Source organism: Scatophagus argus, chromosome 19 (genome assembly GCF_020382885.2).
Source record: "Scatophagus argus isolate fScaArg1 chromosome 19, fScaArg1.pri, whole genome shotgun sequence".
NCBI classification, from domain to species: Eukaryota; Metazoa; Chordata; class Actinopteri; family Scatophagidae; genus Scatophagus; species Scatophagus argus.
This window is the reverse complement of record NC_058511.1, coordinates 7,155,067-7,177,507: the sequence shown is the minus strand read 5'-3', so window position 1 is coordinate 7,177,507 and position 22,441 is coordinate 7,155,067. Positions and strand designations below refer to the sequence as shown.

The 22,441-nt window shown below is 41.1% G+C and overlaps 2 protein-coding genes and 1 long non-coding RNA gene across 4 annotated transcripts in view; 1 reads left to right on the top strand and 2 right to left on the bottom strand.

The window, feature by feature from the left end:
• The window catches only part of LOC124050237, a 15,309-nt gene extending 12,622 nt beyond the window's left edge, over window positions 1-2,687 (bottom strand). Inside the window, exons 1-2 of the long non-coding RNA XR_006841584.1 lie at window positions 2,606-2,687; window positions 2,223-2,338 (exon numbers count right to left, since the gene is read on the bottom strand). This is a non-coding gene — a long non-coding RNA (uncharacterized LOC124050237). The remainder of the gene's footprint in view (window positions 1-2,222; window positions 2,339-2,605) is intronic.
• LOC124050234 (beta/gamma crystallin domain-containing protein 1-like) overlaps window positions 1-14,675 on the top strand; it is a 23,270-nt gene extending 8,595 nt beyond the window's left edge. The window contains exons 4-22 of one of the 2 annotated variants that reach the window (XM_046372551.1): window positions 205-282; window positions 1,524-1,562; window positions 2,242-2,360; window positions 3,070-3,211; window positions 3,458-3,597; window positions 4,886-5,012; window positions 5,336-5,371; window positions 5,901-6,061; window positions 6,233-6,356; window positions 7,242-7,387; window positions 8,734-8,860; window positions 9,367-9,396; window positions 9,515-9,627; window positions 10,098-10,230; window positions 11,041-11,180; window positions 12,250-12,373; window positions 12,886-13,044; window positions 13,144-13,300; window positions 14,200-14,675. In XM_046372551.1, the coding sequence (XP_046228507.1) occupies window positions 205-282; window positions 1,524-1,562; window positions 2,242-2,360; window positions 3,070-3,211; window positions 3,458-3,597; window positions 4,886-5,012; window positions 5,336-5,371; window positions 5,901-6,061; window positions 6,233-6,356; window positions 7,242-7,387; window positions 8,734-8,860; window positions 9,367-9,396; window positions 9,515-9,627; window positions 10,098-10,230; window positions 11,041-11,180; window positions 12,250-12,373; window positions 12,886-13,044; window positions 13,144-13,300; window positions 14,200-14,288 (2,184 nt within the window). In that variant the 3' untranslated portion in view covers window positions 14,289-14,675. Of the gene's footprint in view, window positions 1-102; window positions 283-1,523; window positions 1,563-2,241; window positions 2,361-3,069; window positions 3,212-3,457; window positions 3,598-4,885; window positions 5,013-5,335; window positions 5,372-5,900; window positions 6,062-6,232; window positions 6,357-7,241; window positions 7,388-8,733; window positions 8,861-9,366; window positions 9,397-9,514; window positions 9,628-10,097; window positions 10,231-11,040; window positions 11,181-12,249; window positions 12,374-12,885; window positions 13,045-13,143; window positions 13,301-14,199 lie in introns of both variants that reach the window. The other variant, XM_046372550.1, reaches the window with a different exon arrangement.
• Window positions 14,541-22,441, bottom strand: LOC124050236 (reticulon-4-interacting protein 1 homolog, mitochondrial-like). Its single transcript, XM_046372552.1, has 9 exons — window positions 21,815-22,441; window positions 21,582-21,733; window positions 20,437-20,505; window positions 19,829-19,953; window positions 19,307-19,355; window positions 19,056-19,192; window positions 18,337-18,520; window positions 16,614-16,709; window positions 14,541-15,539 (listed from the first exon to the last, which is right to left on the bottom strand). The coding sequence occupies exons 1-9, from the start codon at window positions 22,092-22,094 to the stop codon at window positions 15,351-15,353; spliced, it is 1,281 nt and encodes a 426-aa protein (XP_046228508.1). The 5' UTR covers window positions 22,095-22,441; the 3' UTR covers window positions 14,541-15,350.

Genomic DNA, 22,441 nt, shown 5'->3' with positions numbered 1-22,441 from the left:
ACATGAATACATGAACACATCTTTGTTTTACATTGTTCAGAAGTGGAGAATCTCAAGAAACAACTTTCATACTTAAATGATGAATTTTGGTTTACACATCAGGTTGTTGGAAAAATATCAACTCCAGCACAAAGAAGTGAGGCAGACTCGGCTGTGAAACCAAGTCCGGTGCTTCCTGATGCTGTGCCTCCATCTTTTCCTCAGATTCCTCCGATCACACACCCTACACTCCCTGAGCTGAAGCAGCCTCTGGCTCAGCCAGAGGGGATACTTAATAAAAAAGTAAGTGTGCAGCATACACACTATCAAAGGCTGCCTAATACTTCAGTACTATTTTCTAAATTAACCCCATACAGCTCTTTGAAGTGCATGTGCATGAGATTAGACTGCTTGCTGCACTTGCAGATGAGCTCGAAACAATTTATTTATAATTAACGCTATCTGCATTCTGGTATCAGGTCTCATCATTGGTAGGGAAGCTTCTCAAGTCACACAACAATGTGTTTGTTGTCCCATGGTCCCTCTCATTTAAATTGAGCTGGTTAAAATGACTGTGCTGTGTATAGGGCTACAGCTTGTGACTCTAGTAATGCTTTGGCAATGACCTTAATTTCCCATTTTTTTTCAAAATAATGGATAATAATAATAATAATAACTGAAGTTTATTACTACCAAATAAATTAGCTCTTCCTAGAAAATGTCTTGGAGATGATGCACACTCACTGACCAGTAAAATAAACGCTTACCATTTTTAGTGATACATCTACTGATTAATGCCAGTTAAACTATTAACTCTTTGGTTAGTAAAGAGTCAGAATTCTCGTCACAATTTACCAAAGCACAAGTTTACATATTTAAATTACTTCTCTTGCCCAACCAACCAAATCCATGGTTATCTAGTTTATTATTAAATAAAATGAAGAAAACAAGCAAATATTCACATTTGTGAAGCTAACACAAGTCAACCTTTGGCTATTCTTTTTAAAGAATTACTTAAAGGATTCAAAGGTGCAGGAAGCATGAAAGAAAGTTGATTATTGAGTGTCATTTCAAGATCATCAAATACCAACACCAACCCAAAGTTTCAGTATTTAAAGAAAATAAGAAAATACCCGCAGAGGGCAGGGTCTCTGCAGATACAGGTACCACCATTCATTTCATTTCTTGCATAGTATACCTTTAAATCATTAATCGGTGTTACTGAATTAATGTTACAAGCTTACTTGTTGGTGTCATTGACTTTCTCTCAGTTCTATTCGTAAGTTGTTTAGTGTGTAAAAATGCTCTATGAAGAGACACATTTTTCCTGCCGCCTATGGTGTTTCTCTGCATGCATGAATGCAAATTCAAAACAGCGTAGTTTCCATGGACACACTGTGTCCCTGGTAGTAAACTAAAAGGTCAGGACATTCAACAGGCACTGAACTGCTGCACCAACAAATCAAAGTTAGTTTCTTAAGCAATTTACAGCTTGTTTGTTCTGCCATCTTTGCCGTCTTCAATTTTGTATTGTTGCATTTCAGAAAAGAGCTGTCAGAGGATTTCACAAGCGCCCTGGAAAGGTACAGTAGGCACAGTTTTGCCTGCATGCTGTAGAATAGAAACAAGATGGGGAATCTGGACAGAGAACTCAGTATTCGGTGAAAACATCTGCTTTTCATATGGTGTTCTTGGGGGTAAACAAAGTATCTTAAAAAACAGTGTAGCGCAAATGCTCAGCTGGATGTGATTTCATTCAGGGATTTCAGTGCTGCTAATGCAAAACTTGCAGGCAGTGGAGTAGTTGTAAGAAAGAGAGATAATCCCCAGGTTCTCAACACTTTAAGGTTCTTGCATATACATTACTTTAATTTAGTCTACCTCCAGCTTTAGCTGTGATGGATTCTGTATTAAAAAAAATAAAACTAAGGTGGTGTTACTCACTGCAGTGTAAAGACCAGCCAGTTTTTGTAGATCATAATTCACAAACTTCAAAATTTGGTTTGTCTACAAACTAAGAATGTAACTTCCATGTTAAAGCGATACATAATATCGACAGTACCCTCTGGTAGTTCAAATAATTATGTGCCTTTTTGATGTAGATAAACATGAATATGTTTTTACTGTTAGAAAAACACATAAAGTGCCATGCTGTTAGATTCTTCTCAGCACTCACCGAATCATGGTTTAATGTGATGGGGTAATGCATTTTGCCGATGATTATTTCTCTTCACATCACTGACCTTCAACGTCTCCACACAGATGGTGTTGTTTGAGAAAACTCAGTTCAGCGGCCAAGCGTATGAGATTTACAGAGATGTAGCAGATGCAAGTTCTCTGCAGCTCTCACCTGTCATTTCTGTGAAGGTCATTAGAGGATGGTAAGTAGCAATACTCAGCTGGAACTTAAAGAAAATGTGTACTGAAATGTGGTTTGAATGAGTATCAAGTGGTTTTGAGAAGGAGATGTTGCCTGTTAAAGCTCCTTGGTGTATCCAAGGTTTAATCTGATGGAATATCAGCACTGAGCCTTCTACACTTGATAACAGTCATATACTTACTCTCACTTTTTCCTTTAAAAAGGTCTGTGGTGTTTTCTTATCTATTTACATAAAGTGTTACTCACCAAAACAATCTTTGTGTATCCTTGAGGCGTGGAAAACATTTTTCATGCATTTCCCTTCCACTTTTCTTCTTCCCTGCCTTTGCTGCAGTGTTGTTGTGTCTCTTGATGTGTTACTGCCACCTTAAGATCAGATTAGTGGAATAGCTTTTGGAAATCATTGACCTAAAGGTGTCGAATCTTGTGAGAAGAACAAACTAAATGGGGACTCTAAACACTGCAGGGTACATCCTAGATGTCTACATCTCGCATAAATCCATAAATATCTGCCTTATATTTAAAGGAATTATTTTGGAAACATTTTGGGAAGAGAACAAAGACAACATTGACACCAAAATGTTGAAGTATTGCTTTAAGATACACTTTTTATACCACATACATTTATTTTGGCTCTTTCTCTTTTCTGACATATAATTATCTGTTTCTGCCATATGATTACATGTTTTATTTTCTTGTTTTTTCTACAGTTGGGTGCTCTATGAGAAGCCTGACTTCCAGGGACGCCCAGTCGCCTTGGAAGAGGGGGGCACTGAATTGACAAATATGTGGGCAGAGCCTGGGCTGGAGACAGAACCAATGCTGATCGGCTCCATTCGACTTGCTGTCTGGGTGAGTGCACCAGATAAATACTGCTGCCTCATTTGGCAGCTCAGTATTTCATTGTGATCTCACATGGCCTTCTGAAACTAGCTAATATGGGATATTGCTTTATTGATATTCAGTTCAGACTCCCTAAAGATCAGGATAGGTGTGAAAAAGAATCAGGTCTTACTTGGTTATACTGCACAGGAATGATTTAAGGACTGTTGTGGTCCACTGCTGATAATCGCTGTGTTCGTTTCCCCCTCACTGTAGGATTACAGCATCCCCCATATCGATCTGTTTACTGAACCAGAGGGCCTCGGCAGGGTAACACCTTACCGCGATGACACAATAGAGACGGGCTCATTTGGCATCCCACTCAGCACCGCTTCCATCCAGGTGCACTCCGGGGTGTAAGTATGACTGTTTCAGCAAAATAAATAAATTAATTCATTTATTTCATTTTTGCATTCGCATCTTCGTTTTTAATGAGATGCTCACACTGTTTGCCTTTGACAGATAACTGAGAGATAGTAGTCAATACGTTCCCCAGTGTTTATTTTTGTCATTGTTTTGACTCTCGCTCATCTGCCTGTTCAGGAATGTCTGCCCTGCTGTTGCATGTTACTAAAGAGAGAGAGAGAGAGAGAGAGAGAGTATGTGAGGGTACTTGGGAGCTGGTAAGGTGGAGACTAGATGGAGAGTGAAAAACAGACAAAGGTGTGGAGAGAATTTGGCATTGAGGAGAATTTTTTTCCACATGTAGACATTCAGGACATTTTGTGCCCTGCCCGTGAGGAAGTTGATGACAGCAAACCTTTTTCCCACAGCTATTTTTGTAGGTTTACTTTGGAAGCTCTTATGAAAACCTAACATTTTGGAGGTTGTTTCAGCATTTGTCAGCATCTAGACAAAGCTAATTGCTGTTATGTGCCAACATATCTTTTGTTCAGTTACAAATAATTCTGCTTGAGCAGCTTCTCCTATTCACTGTGCAGCAAGTGAAACAACTGTTCAGCAGATGTAGTTTTGTGTTTAACAGGTTAATTAAGATGCACCTAGTTTAGCTGATTTCTGGCTAATCGTTTCCTGTTGTATATCTTTCAGCATCATGAGGCTGGCATGAGTTTGTGGTATCACTTCCTCAGCACTGACTGAATGTGTCAGGGTTATTATTTTCTGCCAGTGGCTCACATGTGGTAATTGGTATGTGGCGTTGTGCTGAGCTCCATAATGGCTCAAAATGCCAGAAGTAGGGGCAGTGTTCCAAACAAAGGCTGCCCACACCGGAAATGAATTGCAAAAAAAAAAGAAAAATGCTTTGAACTGAAACATGCTATTCCCAAAATATTTTATTCTTTAACAAACGGCTTTTGTTCTCAGCTTTAGCTGCGTGACTCATGTCAGAGGCAGATTTCAAATCCAATTAAAACAGTCCCCTAACCTAACATTGCTTAAGGTGTTGAGCAAATTTACCAGTCTTACCTATGGCTGCTAATTTCCATGTGGGAAAACAAATATCAGTGACGTTCTTCTTTTGTATGGCAATGATGCCTACCACTTTTTTTTATAAAAGCAACAAGCTGTGCAAGGTCATGACTCATTTAAAAACCACCAGGAGGCATAGTTAGCATTAATGTGGTGGGACCGTCTGGCTTAATGCTTATTAATATGCAATGTGGTTGTTTCTCCTCTCCTCAGGTGGCTGGTATACAGTGACCCCGGTTTCGAGGGCATGTTAGCTGTGCTGGAAGCAGGAGTGTACCCTTTTCCTGAGACCTGGGGCTTCCCGTCACCATTTGTTGGATCGCTTAGACCGCTTAAAATTGTGCGTATTTCTGGGCAACGTTTAATGTTGGATAACAGTGATGGAGAATAGTGAATGTCATACAGTTCATTTGCTACTTTTAGACAGGCTAGAGACATAATTTTGTGGCCATCAGCAGTAATTAGTTATCGACAGGGGCAAGAAGTTCAGGTCAGAATGTTCTGTGTGTTATATTCATTTTCTTTGTTCCCCATCTTTGTCTAGCAAAATTATCATCATTTTCAAGAAAGTAGTCTAATTTGTGTAATTGCTGGCCGTCTCGTTCATTACAGTGTACTTTTAATTGAAGAAAATGGTTGTTGATGATAATGTCTCTCTTCCAGGGTGGTTTCAAAGTGGAGAATCCCAGTGAAGTCAAGGTAGAATTGACATATGTTATATGTGCCTAATTGTAATATAAGCAATGCAGTTTTAAATTTACAAATTATAAAGTAGCTACTGTGATTATTGTGTCGAGGGAAAATATTTTTTCTAAAAAGACCTACTGGAATTGTCATTGCATTCTTTGGCCCATTTTTCTGTTTATCTGATTTCATGCCCAAAATATGTGATGTCAGAGAGAAGTGTAACCACAGTGTGTTTTGGCAGTGGATATTTTCAAACCTCTGAATGAAATCTGAAGCGCCTTTTTATGCTCAGCTTCTTGTGCATTCTTGTACTACTGTCATTCAACAGTAGTGCAAGGTGAAAATTGCTGGAGTGGCTGTCATAAGACTGCACTCACAAATGTTTTACGAGGAACTTATGGTAGTGCCAAGTGAAGAGCTGAATTTAATATCTATTTGTCTGAATTTACTCAGATATTATTTATGCTATATGTTATATTTACTCAAGCAATGTAAATGATGAGTCATGTTTAAGGTAAGGTCTGTCGTTGCTCTATGACAGGCCGTGGTGTACGAGAAACCTGGCTTTGAGGGGTCCTGTGTGGAAATTGACAATGAGGTTTTCAGCTTTTGTGAAAGCGAAGGAGGCATGGCTGCAGATGGAGGGAACTTTAACCCAAAGAAACTGAAGACTGTGGGTTCTTTGAAGATCATCGGAGGACTGTGAGTCCTCACTTTTCTGTTGCATGGTTCATTTTTGGTGCTAGCACAGGAACGAGTTACTGTAGGTATTGATCTCTGCTTGGACCAGCTAAATATTGAGGTTACGTATTGCAGTCGCAATTTGCAAATACAGCTCTAGCCAGCAACGTCGCTGCACTCCTTTCGTTCCAGCTGGGTGGGCTACAGCGAGCCTGGGTTTGAGGGACAGCAGCACATCCTGGAAGAAGGAGAGTACCTGGACCCCAGCGACTGGGGCAGCTCAGAGCAGCTTCTGTCACTGCGGCCAATTCTGTCTGTGAGTACCAAACTGGACTAACTCGCTATACACCTTTGTGTGGCCAAAGTTAGTGGAGTAATACACTTGTATGTGATGAAAAGCAGTTGTGGTGTAATGTTTCATTGGGTTTTGACCACAATGGATTTGTGAAGATCTCCAAAATGGAAGGGATTCTGTGTTCTCTCTCTAAAAAGCTTATTCATGTCAGAATGGAAAATCCATATAGAAGCATTCAAACCAAGGGAGACCAACCATTTTCCACATAAGCAGTGTATAGGGTTAGCAAGCAGGAGGACTGAACCTGTCTATTAAATACCAGATAAAACAAAGAGGTTTTTATAAGAGAATCAAAATGTAAACGTGGACAGAAAATGTGCAAACACAACAAGGTTTGTTTTATGAAGCAGCTAAACATTATTAAGCAGTAGGGGCTGCTCAGTGTTAAATAAATAAACCAGTCAATATCAGCTTAATATTTTGGGTAAATTAAGTTACTGGTCAAACCTTACAGCAGTGGTTCTCAAGGGCATCACAGACGATGGCACACCCATAAAAGTGGAAGAATGTGAATCAGAAATTGAGTTAAATGAACCTGATTCATGTGGGCAAAACAAAGAAGCGAGTTATTTCAAACTTGCAAGGTTTTCAAGACCCAGGTTGTTAAGATTTATTGAGGAAGTTAAAACACCTGTGTAAGATGAACAGATTCTGACAGACGATGCCCATTAAGCACAATATCAGTCAAAACTAAAGTCAAGAAAACAAACAAGTGTTCTTGAGCAAGTCAGACTATATAACATGTTGACTTTTATTTTTTTCTTCTATATGATGTTTGTTTATTTGTGATGTAGCGTGGAGGGATGCTCATAAAAGCTTCATCAGGTGATTTTATTCCTGCTGCAGGATTTCTTGTCTCCACACCTCAAGATGTTCAGCGACAGAGATTTCAGCGAGCGGGGAGTCAACATTGATCTCACGGTGCCTGTTATTAACATGGAAGACACAGGCTATGGCATGAAGACGCATTCAATTGATGTCATCGATGGCGTGTGAGTGACAAGTATTATACTTATCCCCGTGACCTTTACTGCTGTATCACCAGGAATGTGAAATAAAAGGTTGAGGCGTTCACAGGATCACTTTTTCTCCTGCAAATGTAAATAGATAGGAATCTGCTTCTGTCTTTGGAATTCCTCAGGTATCTTTATATTGCAAGACTTAATGGGAGTTTCTAAGGAAGTGTGTTTGGTTCCGTACCTTTTTCAGCTACTATTTACACCAGGATGCATTCCTGAGGTTGGACGAGGTAATTATTTTTTACTCCAGTTCTAGCAAAGCCGTTTGCGGTTTGCTGGCATTCTTTGCAGTTCAGGTGCGTAGCGGTAAGGCTACCGCACCCATGCTGACAAGTCGAGACAGATTATCTAGTTCACTAATGTTTGGTCTGCCACACCTCACTTCCTGTCAAACTAAGTTGGCCTTGGAGCATTCTGCTTCACACCCTTTTACAGTGGTAATCAATGTTAAATGAGTACAGGGTGTGTTCTTAGATGCCTTAATACTGTGAAGGAAGGAATTTAATATATACTTTGATTATATTATTGTCTTCTGTTTCATCATCTGTATAATTACATACTGCATAAAAGTAGAAGATCCAGTTAGTGGCTGTTTTCCTTAATAGTTTCTATTGCCATTTCTTTATGCTATGATTATCTGAAAAAAATAGAAGAATGAGAAGCAAATCAGAAAAATTAGAGTTATTACTCAGATTAGAAAAATGAAATGCAGAACATGCCGATCGTTGCCATCCAAGGGAAACACTAATAAAACGTTGAATAACATGGAGTGGAACATTTTGTCCTTCTTTATGAAGCAGGACTCTCACAGCATTGAGAGGTTATTCTTGCCTTGCTGCTAGCCTGTTATTAGATTGCAGCCTCGCCCTTGTCGTGCTGCCGTCCCTCTGAGCCTCCAATTGGCTCAGCATGTTGTTTTAGTAAGTGCCGAGAGGGACTTGTTTGTTGACTAGCACATCGACCAACAAATGCAAATAGAGCCCTCGTCTGGATCACAGCAACACACATTCGCAGGGCTACTGAAGACATGCCACATTTGCCCACAGACTACATAGCTACTATCACATGGGATTTAATTATCAGCTTGGGTTTAGACCATGAATTGTTGACTGACATGATAAATGAATGCTTTGATTCTGTCATGCTGCGAATTCTTGTGGTTTTAATTGTTAGAAAGGATGTGTGCTTCAATTACTGTGTTTTTTCTCCAAATTAAATCAAATAAAACGAGAGAACACACGATTGTGAAATGTTAATGGAAAATTAAAGGGCGATTGTGTGCCTCCTTCTTCTGCTTTCTTTCTCTCTCTCTCTCGCAGCTGGGTTGTGTTTGATGAGCCAGGCTTTTGTGGTGAACCCTACATACTGGAGAGAGGAATGTATGGAAGCCCAGAGGACTGGGGGGCACTGCAGCCCAGAGTTGCCTCAGTAATGCCAGTTGTGTTGGTAAGTGCAGTGACTCAGACAAAGTTATGAAATCTTGCTGTTTTGCTCTGTTGGAGAAAATAAAGGTTATTGGACAGACTTGATTGCATGTGACCAGTCACAACACCTGACTTGTAGCCAAGTCAAAATTTAAGATGGAGAGGGAGGATCTCTGTGGGGACAGAGAGACCTTTATACAGTAGATTATCTTTGGGAGCATGAGGCACAGACATGAATACAAAAACAGAATAAATTGAACTGAGCTGCGTGAGAAAGGAAAATACTCATCATGAGACTGAATGTGAAAACATCTGAGACCACAAAGATGAGTCGTCATGAAGTTACCGCAGATACAGTCGAACGTTTGGCCTTCTTATAATGCGTAGAAAATATGACAACTGTTGTGATTGTCCTGTCCACACTGGTGCACATTACCCACTGCTTTGTTTACATACAGCATACAAAATCGTTAATCATGTGGTTCTGTGCATGTAAATGAGTCTCACTGAGCTGCTGTCTCCTTTCAGGATGATTTTGAGAACACAGCCAAGTTTAAGGTAGGTCTGTTGGAAAGGATGAAAGGGCACATCTAATCTTGCTAAGCTTATATGATGTAACGTGCGAGGGGCTCAGAGTGGATGACTCAGGCTTATTGTCTTCCTGTGTGTGCCTCAGGTGCAGCTTTTCTCTGAACCAGGTTTTCAAGGCCCTGTCCTGGTTCTTGAGGAAAGTGTGTCCTCTCTGGAGGACGGGTTCACTGTGGCCTCCTGCAAGGTTCTGGCTGGCAGGTTAGTGAATACTGTACAGCATGTGGACCAAATATCCGCCTGTGTTTATTGTAGTATAAACTAATTTACAGATATTTGAAACACTTAGTACCATCCTGCAAAAGCAGATTTTAGGAATATAATCCTTTTGTATTTCCCATAGGTGACCTGATAAAATTGTAGCTGCATGTTGTTCAGATCACAGAAGTATCTGTGGGTTCTGCCAGAGGCTGCCACTGCTCCACTTATTAAAAAATGTCCCATATGAAAGCAGATTTTTATAATACAGTATTCCTATTAATTGCTTAGTGCTGCTTAGTTCACAGTATGCAACTGTCTCCGTGCTTGCATGTAATTTAATGATTAAAATGTTTTTAATTGTTTCTTCATCAATCCAGAGCGTGATTCTCATTTTCTGCTCCTCCCTCGTGTGTGTGTGTGCTAATGTGTTTGTGTATCTCTGTATGTGTATTTATGCAAATGATTTTCAGCTGGCTGGCGTTTGAGGGCCAGGACTTCGCTGGCAGGATGTATGTGTTGGAAGTGGGGAACTACTCAGACCTGAGAGCAATGGGCTGTGTCCACGCAGGGTCCTCCATCCTGTCACTGCAGACTGTCGGCTTTGTATGTTTTGTTTTGACATTTTTAACTCTATCCACTTAGGGCTTAGTCTGTTTAAAAAGACAACAATTTTTGGGCATTAGACTCTTTGGACTGTTTTAAAGGTTTTAAACATAATTTATTTAAAGAATTTTCAGACTTGCAGTCTTTAGCACTAACTGACGCTGACTCAAATGACATCTGGAGAGATTAAAAGCTCAGTACAACATTTTTACATATTCAGCAGTTCTACCCAAGGCCTGTAAACAGGCTTTGATACGTAAAATCATTGGAGGTCCTCTTTAATGGATCTTCTGATTATGCATAAAATGCCAAAGGTTTTACTTGTTTTGCAGATTTTTCCTGATGTAAATTTTCCAAATGAATGGCTTTTGTTCATGTCTGCTGGATAAGTGAACAGGCAGTTGTTTGCTCACAGGAATAGAATTTTTAGTTGATAAATATCAGTTTAATATACTGATACATAAAGTACCTGTTCATGTTAATAAACCCTATATTGTGCTCCATAATGCAAGTAACCCACAATACGTTTAAACTCAATTATTACACATTCAACACAAGGAAAGCAACGTACATCATCTGAAAGGTGCCTAACCTGAAGATCCTGACAGTTCAGCTTCTCTGTCGCTGTTCTCTTCATAAAAGTAAATAAATGAGTCACCACTGCTGACCTACAACATGAGTGCAGATTCAGAAAACAACCCATCTGTCACAGTTAAACCCTCCACCTCAAGATAATCTTATTTTCATTCTGCAGCTCTCCGCCCCACTCCATTCCTTAATGCACTTTCTCCCCCCACTGTCACCCGGCAGGAGTTCTCACTGCCATCCATCACTCTGTTTGAGCGCTGTGGTCTGCGGGGGAAGAGGGTGATTGTGACTGATGCAACAGTAAACCTTCAGCTGGCTGGAGCCTGCAGCAGAGTCCAGTCTGTGCTAGTGGAAGGAGGCATGTGAGTATATCACAACTGCTGTGTGGTAGCTCGCTCTGTATGCATGTAAGGCAGCTGCCAATCTGCATCCAGGTTCTCCTCTTGCCGTCAGATTGGCAGGTTATGCTGAGGAGGCAACGCGCTCTGCTGCCTGAACATGTGAAACAGAATAAAAACCTTCGCTTTTTACACACGCATCCTTCAGTGACACCTGTTGGTTCTCTTCTAAATCCCTGTTGTGTTTTAATCTCTTTTGAATCCCTTTCAAATTCAAATGTATCAACTGCCAAATCGATGTGTCTGACATTTTGCATCCAGTGTGTGGTTGTTTGCTTGTGGAAAACCACACCCGTGTAACGTGTTACTGTTGTAACAGAAACATGTAGAGCTAGGTGTAGAAAGAGACAAATCTGAACAGACAAAGCGAGGTATTTAAACTTAAAGATGAGGGATTTAGAGATAACAAAAGGTTGTGTGTCTCAGTGTCTTGCTATGCTTTTGAATTGGAGGTTGTTGTCTTTAAATTTGTCTTACGGTGCAACAAAGAAGTGAAGACCTGGTGTTGGTTTATGAGACTGGCAGCAGTTTGGTCCGTATGCTCATACATGATGTTTCATACATTCACATTAGTTACATGCAGAGTGCAGGGTCAGCTCATCTAATATGGCAGTGTGACAGCATTGACAGATGGAGCTATGATGGAAACTTGCTGCTGATGTGCGAGATTCAGACTGTAAGTGTGAGCCCATGTGGAGGAAATAAAGGGTCCACAGTGAGCCAGAGCTGTCTCTGGAGTGGCACATTCCTACTGCAAGAGACATGGGCAGTCAGCCAGAGAACAGAGGCACTGAGACCCTGACTTAAAGGCAACATTTTGTGTCACAGCAAAGCAGTGCAACTCAGATAGTCTTGATTTTCAGCATCACAACAGTTGAAATTAAGATTTAGATTTAATTCTTTAATTCTTAGTTTGCTGCCAGTTATGCAGCATAATATTACAGCATAATATTATGTGCAGCTCCATTTCCCAGCATGGGAAAATGGTAAAAAAAAAAAATTGACTGTGTTTTTGTCTTCTCTTTGTTACCAGCTGGGTATTATATGAGGGAATCAACTATCGGGGATCTCAGATTTTGCTGAAACCTGGTGAGGTGTCTGACTGGCGCAAGCTCAGTAGCTGGCAGAAAATTGGATCCCTCCGCCCTCTCATGCAGGTAAGCCCTGACAGCTCGACAAAAGGCAGAAGGCTTTCAGTTTTATGCGTTTGAAAATCTGTGCACAACAACGATGGAAGTAAAGTATTTTTATCTGCATTGGTCTGCTGTCAGCTCTAACGGTTAATAACTGTGTCTCACTTCTGGTTGTTTTGACAGCCAAAGGACAGAAAAAAAATTACTTTTAAACGGCCATTAATTTAAAAAGTAACATTCATTTCAAAAGCACCTTGATGGCTATGACTTAAAGCTTCAACAGCATGCTTATTTTAGCTTGGTTACAGTTAATACATTTGCAGCAGCTGACATGATTACTGAGGCATAATGAAAGTACAGCGGAGAATTGTGACCTCCAAGCTTTGATGTGAAAATCAGTGAAATCCTGATAGACTGTGAACTTCGTCACGCTGATTAGCGAGGAACTGAGAATAGCTTCGCTGAGAACTCGGCACCGATATATGTTGTTGGTTAACATAATCTTTAAAAATTATGAACATGTGCTTTCTGAGCAGAAGCAAGTGCACTTCCGCTTGAGGAACAGACAAACGCGGCTCATGATGTCAGTGACGGGTGATTTGGAAGACGTCAAACTGATGCGGGTGCAGGAAACAGAGGAGACTGGTGGTTACGAGCAGATCTGGTTCTACTACAACGGACACCTCCACTGCAAGGTGCCTGTGCCGTCATTATACTCTTACAAATATAAGGTGTGCAGTGTGTAAGGAGATCAACGGGTACACGCAGAGAAAATAAACTCCTTGTGTTTCCAGCTGCTGGAGGAGTGCTGTCTGAGTCCCAGTGGTAGTGTGACGCTGGCAGGAAGCCGAGTGGGTCTCACCCCAGAGCGAGACGACCATCTCTGGAGCATCACCCCTGAGGGCTTTATCTGCTACACCCCCACCTCCAATCTGGTCTTGGAAATCAAAGGTGAGCATCCTTATGTGGCGTGAGGCGCATCTTTAAAGAAAATACACCTGTGATTTGTTTAGAAAAGTGTTTCCTAACCTTTTTTTGAGCCGCAGCACATCTCTAACTTTAGAAAGATTGCGCGGCGTGCTGTCGGGCAAAAATGTTAGGTGCAGTTAGCCGCTCGGCCCGCAACCGCACGGCGTCCACCCAGAGCACCGATTGGGTGAAGCCGGATGCCCCCGCACTGTCATGGCACACCTATGTGTCGCGGCACACCAGTTGAGAATCACTGGTTTAGAAGACTGTGGCTACTTAGTACAGCTACTGTGGCAGCAGCTGGGATGAGTTCAAAGTATTTCAAGGTTATATTCTATTTCAGTGTTTTGTCCAGCAAATTCAAAGATATTTGGGTTTCCAATTAGTTTGATTCATTTATTTTTAAGAGACACTGCACTAATATTTTGTAGGATACAACTTCTGTACATTAATTAAAAACTCAAATCAAACCAGTGACTTTTCTCACAGTTCAACAGTTCAACTTCCTGTGTACTGGAGTGTTGCTCAAAATAAAAGCTGGGCATTTACGCCTGGGCCCTTCTTTTGCATCACTGTCAATTACTGACACCTTGTGGACTAAATAACATCAGTATTCAGAGTACCACTCACTGTGCTAAGATGCATTGTATTATTATTTATCATGATTGTATTTTAAATTACATGTTTAAAAAACAAATTGCTGTCATATAATGCCATATAGAAAACAATATAAATACAATAATATGCAGTGTATATGCATTATGGAACATGGACTCATCCCAGTTGCTGCAAATAAAATACTCAAAATATAACATTTGATTATTGATAGTAATAGAAGTTAAAAAAAAGAAATAACAGGAAAACATCTCTCTCTGTTTCAGGGGGACATCACTACGACAAAAACCAAGTGATTCTAAACACACTTGATCCAAAAAAACTGCAACAACGGTGGGATGTGGAGATTATATGAACACATATGAGCTGCTGGACTGGATCACTCATATTATCAGAGGCACAGCTCTTGTGCAACTGCAAGACAAGTGCTGAAGGATGAGGTACATTATTGGAGTTGATCAACCTTTGATGCAGGAGAACAACGACGAGGTCAAAATGCAGAGAAAAATCCGTAAGAATGTATTAATACTCATGAACATACAAGCAGTGCAGCTTGAATTATAAATACTTACTTTTTACACTTCTGCTAATATGTCTTAAATGTTTGTTCTGTCTTTTTGAATGAATCTGTTTGCCTGATGTTAATTAACTTAAACAGTGTTAAAGCATACTGTATCTTTCTATGCAATGGCATTTTATATATGATAGCCTTTCCTGCATAAAACATGATGAAACAAAAATAGTCTCTACTGAAAGGTTCTGTTCTTGAAAGAGGTTCTGCCTGTTCTTTTATTCTTTGTTTAATCAAAACCATACAGCATACAACTCTTATTTTCATAATAATAAAAATAGTTTTGTCAATACATTTCTCAAACATATTGTACAGTAGCTTGAGCAGCACAACAATACACACACTGAATGCAATGTAATAATAAGTTTAACTTAATTTGGTTTCAACAAATGTTGGATGGTTCGCTTTTGTTCAGCTCATTTACTGCATGTTGCGTTCACACAGTGCGAGATGCAACATAACGGTGGGAGACATTCCCATGCTGACGTCAAGATGGAGGCTAAAAACATCTTTTGATAAACATTTCTGGCTGTGTTTGTAACATACATTTTGATTATATTTCCTTGTTTGACACATTGCAGCAGTCAGAGAGTTCCCAGAAAGCTCTGTGGTTGTAATTACAACCTGGAAGCCAACCTGAATGACCTTCATTAGTTAGAAATTACCTAAAAAGAAACAACCCAGTATAACTCCAGCACGTTGAGTAAAAAGCCTTTGGCACCACCCTTGACAAATTCAGGTCACGCTTGTAGTCTGCACCTTTGATCTCTTTCAATAATACAGTCTGCGGCTGTTAAGAGCTCCCTTCAAAAGGTGAGAAGAATCACAGCACTCTGCTTAGTGTCTCTAATGTTGCCCTGCTGTTTGCTTCACTGAGGTCTCTGTGTGACTGTTCTGCACGAACTCTTCCGCCTGTCTGTCGTCCTCTTCAGCCACCCTGACTACTGTCTTCCCTCTGGCGTGACCTTCCTCCAACTTCTGAAACGCCTGGGGAACCTGAATGAATGGAAACTGAGCCTCCACAACTGGCAGGATCTGTGATGAATCGGCAGGGGGAAAAAAATCATGAACAAGAGCTTAAAATCATGAAGAAACTCAGGAAACAATTTAGAGATCAAATGTGACACTTCAGCTGTGGGATAATTTGTTTTAATGGGTAAGGGAAATGGATGGGTGGACTGCTTTATTAGACAGCAGAATTAGTGTTGACAGTCCTGCCAATTACATATATTATGACAACTTATGGTTTCTAAAATGTGCTGATGGGCCAAACTGTAAGCATTCAGTGCTCTAAACCAGATAAAATGGATAACTACTCTACTTTCAATACTGTTTGTTTTTTTCAATGCATAGCAATTACATTTAACTAATTTAGACAAGCAAATATCCACAAGCTGCTAATAAGCTGCACGAGCCGCATATCATCAGTGCTTTCCTATCTGTAAATGTGGAAAAAAATAAAAGTAAGGGAGGGGTCCAGAATGTGATGAGACTGGACAATCCTGTGCTAGTCCCACAACATGAGCAGCCAAGCTTGTTATTCTGGTCAGCATCTCTTGTCAGTAACAATGAATGGGGAGCACAGTGGTATCACACTGGAAACCATCCACACTCTTCACTGAGAATAGGACCTGCAGAGAGAGTGTGTGGATGTGTGTGTTATGCGTGTGTCCGTAGATTCCCACCACTGGCCTGAGTGCGCCGCTCGCTGTAAGCCCCAGGACAAAAGGACAGAGGTCCTGCACGCTTTTGCGAATGGCTGCTCAGCACTGTTTAAAAATCCATTCACAGTCTCCTGGCGCCTGGCTCAATCGCCCAGCAGCCAACCGTGCACAACCTCCCGATAAACCAAACAACACAGCGGGAATACGATGCTCACGCCTTCACAAAGCCACAGGGGAGCCTTGAATACAGGCATGTGGGGAATCCCTGGTATGTTCATGCTCAGTGATGGCTATGGCATGTGTGATCTGCATGAATTTCAATCTCGGGCTGTAAGTGATGTGCAAATGAGAGGATTTCCATTTCGTCCTTCTGTCAGTGTTAGTAGTAGTTCTGAATGACGAGTGAGCTAGCAAGTATGATATCAGTAGTAAGGCAGTACAGTACCTTCCCTGCATCCACCAGCTTGCTGACCTCATCCAGGGCAGGCCCATCTGGAGCATAAAAGCCCCACCGGTAGAAGACTCCACTTGATATCATGTTCTAAGAGGCAAACAGAAAGGAGGTAACAGAAAGAAGTCTGGCAGGTCTGCAGTGCACCTCAATGGGTGTAAGAGAACACACAGAGTGGTATCCGGGTATGAAAAGTTAAGGAAGTCAGCATAGAAAGCTCTCCAGGAGTCCTAAAAAACAGTTTTAACATAGTGCTAAACATACCACCACTGAAAGAGTGAAATTTTCTAACATATCAGTTACCTACCAACTACAAAAAGGTTACTAAGATTTTCTGTGAAAAAATTCATTTCAGCAACATATTAGGTGGTTACAGAGCTTTTCTCAGTGTTAGTTGACAGAAGAATCTGGTAGGTGGTGAGCTTTAACAGCAAAAAGACTCTCTTAGTATTCAGTATATGATAATTCACACATAATAACACCTGTACAATTATCTTTTATGGCTACTGTTTTGGTTGTTCCTGGAAACGTAATCCCTCTATTGAAAATACGTATTTTGTTTCACCAATTCAACGATGGTACAAAGACAAACACAATCATAAAGGAGCAGCTACAAAGCATCTAAAACATGATAAGGTACGACGAAGAAAGAAAGGAACTCCCATTTACTAATCATCAAATTCAACACCGCCTGATATTTGATATTAATACTGTATGTTGTTATTTGCACACCACTTCAGTCTTTGGTAAATCTAACCCTGCTCACTCGAGAAAAAAAAAATGTTATGATGGATTCTTCCTCATCAGTCAGCATTGCCAGTACAAGAAGCTGAACACCAGAGGGCTTAGTTGTGCCGTGATCTCCCAGTTGAAAAGGACGTGCTGTTCAGAGCTCAGCACCAAGGGTGTGACTGGTGTGGCTGAGCCCCAACAAACTGACCAGCTGGCTGCTCCTAGTGGACAAAGGGGCTTGGAGGCTTGGCAAGAAACACACAAACACTGGTATTTGGCGGCGGGGGGGGGGTCAGCTACAATCTGCACAAACACCAAATACTGCTAGTTCAGCAGTAAACACATGCATGCACACACACACACACACACACACACACTCACAGTCTCATCCACACATAACCAACTCCAACATTGCCAGCCATGCTGTCATCAATGCCTGCAATGTCCAGAAAAAGTGAACTCAGTCCCAAGAGCAGCTCCACCCAGTCCTCGCCTGTTCACCCTATAGACATGCTCTTCACTAACAGAGCAGCTGGAGGGTAAGGGCGTACCATGAGGCTTACACACATGAAGGGACTCTAACTGCTTAAATTCACTCTGCACTCGCACCCGGTTAAATTTATTACACCCTGCTGAGTATATTTCTACAGCTGAAGCATACACCTTTGCAGGGGCATGAAGTATGAAGCTATGAAGTCAAGTTATTACATGCCTTTTTGCCTCCAAATTACAGCCAAACTTGATATGATCAACTGACTGGAAATAAAACAAAGACTTGCTGGAACAGGTGTCAACCCATTTCACAATGGGGATCATGTATTTATTTTCACTCACCAGTGGTCCACACCCATAGCCAATGGCATCATGAGAAATACCAAACAACAAGTAAGCTTTCTGTTTGTGATGTACGTGGATGTGCAGGTTATAAACAGCAGTATCTTTGGCAATAGCTGTGTTTGCTTCGGTATTGAATTCAGAAGTTTACCTGTATGGCCTTAGTGTGCAAGGTGCATCCAGCATCTACTGTCCCGTGCAGCAGGCCCAGGGAATCGATGTTGAAGAGTAACGGTGTAACCAGCGTGACATACTTTGCCCCAGACCAGGGCTTCAGCATGCCCATCGCCCACTGCTCTGTTTCTCCACCCACACTGTCTAAAATCACATCAAACCTGAGGGCACCAGCACAGACTGTCAGACCAAAAATAATGAAAAACATGCAGACACTTCATAGCATTTCATGTTTTATCTCCTGCATATTGCTAGAGCTGTGATTTAAAGTGTGTGATCAGAAAACTGTCTTGTCTTCAAGCTTAAGCCAAGATTTACCACTTTGGTTTCATGGGGATGAACCAGTGACCACTCAGGCCTTGAGTCCCAGTTTCCATGGAAACTAAAAAGCGAGTCAGTGAGCTGTTGTGCCATGCTGACAGTAAGATGTTTACCACATTTGGGGTTGTTTAACGAGAGAAGCAAACACAATCTTCATAATCCTTGATGATTCCTTTTCATTAGCATAGTTATTGGACTGGCACTGACTGTAATGATACCTCATTAGAGCCTGATCCTGAGGCCAGTAAAGAACATTTTGTTCCGATCTGTTTTTGTTTTGTTTTGTTTTTTTTACAATACAGTGTCAGCACTTTACACAAAATGTACTCTATGTTACTCCTAAAAACACACACATTTCACGGCAACAGCACATACTTCTCCATCATCTGTAGTTGCTCAGTCGCATCTCCCGCTGTGTAGTCCACCACCTCGTCAGCCCCCAGCCCTCTAACGAGGCCTTCGGCGTTCTGAGAGCATGTAACGGTTACGTGGGCGCCCCAGGCCTTCAATAACTGGCAGCAAGAAGAGGAGGAAAACAGAAATACACCCACAGACACAGTAAGACACCTCACATCCATGCAGAGTTTAAAAGAGTCAAACATATACGGTGGTACAGTTTGCCTTACCTGAATAGAGAATGTTCCAACACCTCCTGATCCTCCAGTGATCAAAACTCTGCGAGGAGAAACCCCAGCAGCTAGAGGGTCATTCAATTACTGTGTGACTCATTTAAACAGAGCTACTAAAAGAAGTGGAAGCCTCAGGGTGTAAAAAAGGATTCGCAGGATTTGAAGTTATTACATTTCAGGAGGAGTGAATATTCCATTAGACTGCACATCAGGTTAAATTTTTTACAGCCTGTGGGTTAAAGCCATGGTTTTAAAACCCCTCTGACGCCAATTAGAATGAAAAAGACTAATTTCACAGCTGAAATGAATGTGGGGAAAAAGGTGTCTCATTTAAGGTCTGCAAGACTAAACTGATTTTACAAAAGAAAAAGAGCTCATATAAAAACTCCAAGACCTGAAAGACTTAATTGACGACCATTTATAATAGTATTCAGCAGCTCTAAGACTTCTTACTTTTCTCCTCCATAATGTGACTGGATGAATTCAAGAGAAGTTGTCCAAGATTAGGCTTGTGCTTACCTTTTATTTGAAGAGCTGTCTCTGCAGAGACCACCTGCATTGACAAGAGCAGACAGAGCAGTGTTGGCTACGTAGGGGATGGACGCTGCCTCCGTGTGACTCAATAACTTTGGTTTGTGGGAAATCTGCAAAATCATCCAAACAATGCCCAAAATTAGAAATACATCAGCAGGGCAGCAACCTTTTTAATTATAAACTGAAATACCCAGTCCAATCAGCAGAACGGCTGTGAGGGCAGCTAGCTCAGAAATGCTGAATAAATTTGGCACAAAAACAGCAAGAAAACAGAGGGCAATTTGTGTGTCTCTGTAACTGCTGCTACACTGGCTCCTATGAACCAAACAAACTGAATCCTAATTAGTTTGTACACTGCAGGATTACATAACAAGGTTCACTTCTTCCAAACTTTGGTCTGACATTTCTTTACATCTCATACAAGAGCTGTAAATCAACTCTTTCCATTTGGTTGAAAACATATTGACAGGAAAGTCAAAATACTTAAAAATCTAGTTAGATGAGAACTGAATAACGAATCCGCTTAGGATTTAGAGTCAATTGATGATGAAAATGTACTGCAGTGATGTAAAACTACTGGCTATGTAGTTCACCTCATACTCTGTTAGAGTCACAAATTCTGCCAGACTGCCTTGTTTCCATGGCGGAACAGCAGCCCACACCTGCAACACAAATATGACATTTAACAGGCTGAACACGACTCCATTTGACCGCCCACTTCAGTTGTTAACTCTGCTTAATCTGCTATTAAGCTCTTAGTCAGCTGTTCCCATTTTTATCATTAGTCATTTCTGAAGATGTGTTTACATTGATGGTATGTGGAATTCTTTTACTGATTTATAGCTCTGCTATTTCACTATGTTCAATTTGCATAATTACATTTTCATCTGCAGGAACACAGTAAAGTGAATATTATGGGCAACAGCACAGTAGACATCTCAAATTATGATGAATTGTAGGAAAAAAGAGCTCAGTCTTTCCTCCAAAAAAACAAACCATCAACAATTTTGCCTTAACATTTACACCAAACAGTTACAACATTAAAACCACTGACAGGTGAAGTGAATAACATTAATCATCTGTTTACAATGCAATGTCCTGCAGGATTCTGGCAATCATGTCAATGTTCTTTGACAAACACACCACCCACTGAACCACTGCCGATCAAATTAGGGTGTGGGTGGGACCTCCTTCCACATGGAGGCCCCATCCTCAATGGACAGGACCGAAAGGACGCTACATTCTGATGCCGGCAACCACAAAATACGCGCAGAGGTCCTGTGTTCCTTCCCCTGGCAGGTCAGAGCTGCTTTGGCAGCTCAAAGACAACCTACAAAATACTGAGCAGGTGGTTTCAGTGTAGTAGCTGATCAGTGTATACTATGGGAGATTTCACTTTAAGATCTTTGGGTGTGTTAGACCAGTGTTTCCTAATCAGTTTTGGCTTGGGCCACAGGCTGGGGGCCACCACGGCTGTGTTGCAAGTCAACGAGGAGGACTGTTTGTTTAGAATTTTTATAGCACTCTTGCATTAATATGCTATTCAATTTGCTGAATTAACCACAAAAAGGCAATTCTATCTGGTCATGTTATAAATAAACTGTCCGGAGAAAATATATCATATTAATGCACTGCAAAATAAAATTCTGAGTACACTTTCACAGGATTTTATCCATATCGCCTTCTACTAGTATACAGTCACATCCTCTAAACAACAGGTGTTCAGTAGAGTTCCTACCTCATCTCCTGGAACAAAATGGGTGACCTCAGATCCACAGTCCACCACTACACCAGACAAATCACGACCCAGTATTAGAGGAAACTCACTATCACTGTCCATCACAGACACTGGATCCCTTCTCAGTTTAAGTAATTTAGCCCCGTAACCACCTGAAAGTGGAGAAAGCAAACAGGTTTGTCTTGTTTTTTTTAAAAAAAGCTTCAACTTCCCTGATTTGATTGAACACTTACCCCTCATAGATATATCAAGAGGGTTCAGACTAGCCGCATGGATTTTAATCATCACCTCAGTGGGACAACTTACAGTGGGGGCGGCGATTTCTTCTGTGAACTTCAAAACCCCATTAGTACCGTACTGATCAATGACCCACGCTGACATACAGCTCTGAAGTCTTGAAGGTGAACTGCAGACATTTCTCCTGAAGCCCACACTCCATCCAGCTCTGGCTAATGTTTTGGTCGAGCCTGCTACTTTCGAGCTGAACAAACACAGAAGCCTGGTTGATGCCATAGCTCGGGCAGAGCCCACTTAAATCGTCCCGCAGCTGTCTGTGCAGCTACAAAGTCATATTTTAATCAAATATGTCATTTAGGAAAACACTTGTCACTATGTTAGCTAGCTTGCTAGCTAGGGAGCTACTGAGCTAGCATGAACAGAACGTCAGCGCTCAAAGCATTCGTACAAATGGACACAATAGGTCAAATAAACAAGCGACGACACCTTTGCGCAGGTTAAGTGCATTATCGAATTTCGCATTAGGTTTAAACAAGAACCACAGCTGTAAAAATCAGCAGATAACACACCCCTCTTCAGCTAAATGGCTACATAACAAGCTAACCTTTGAACTCTCAGCAACA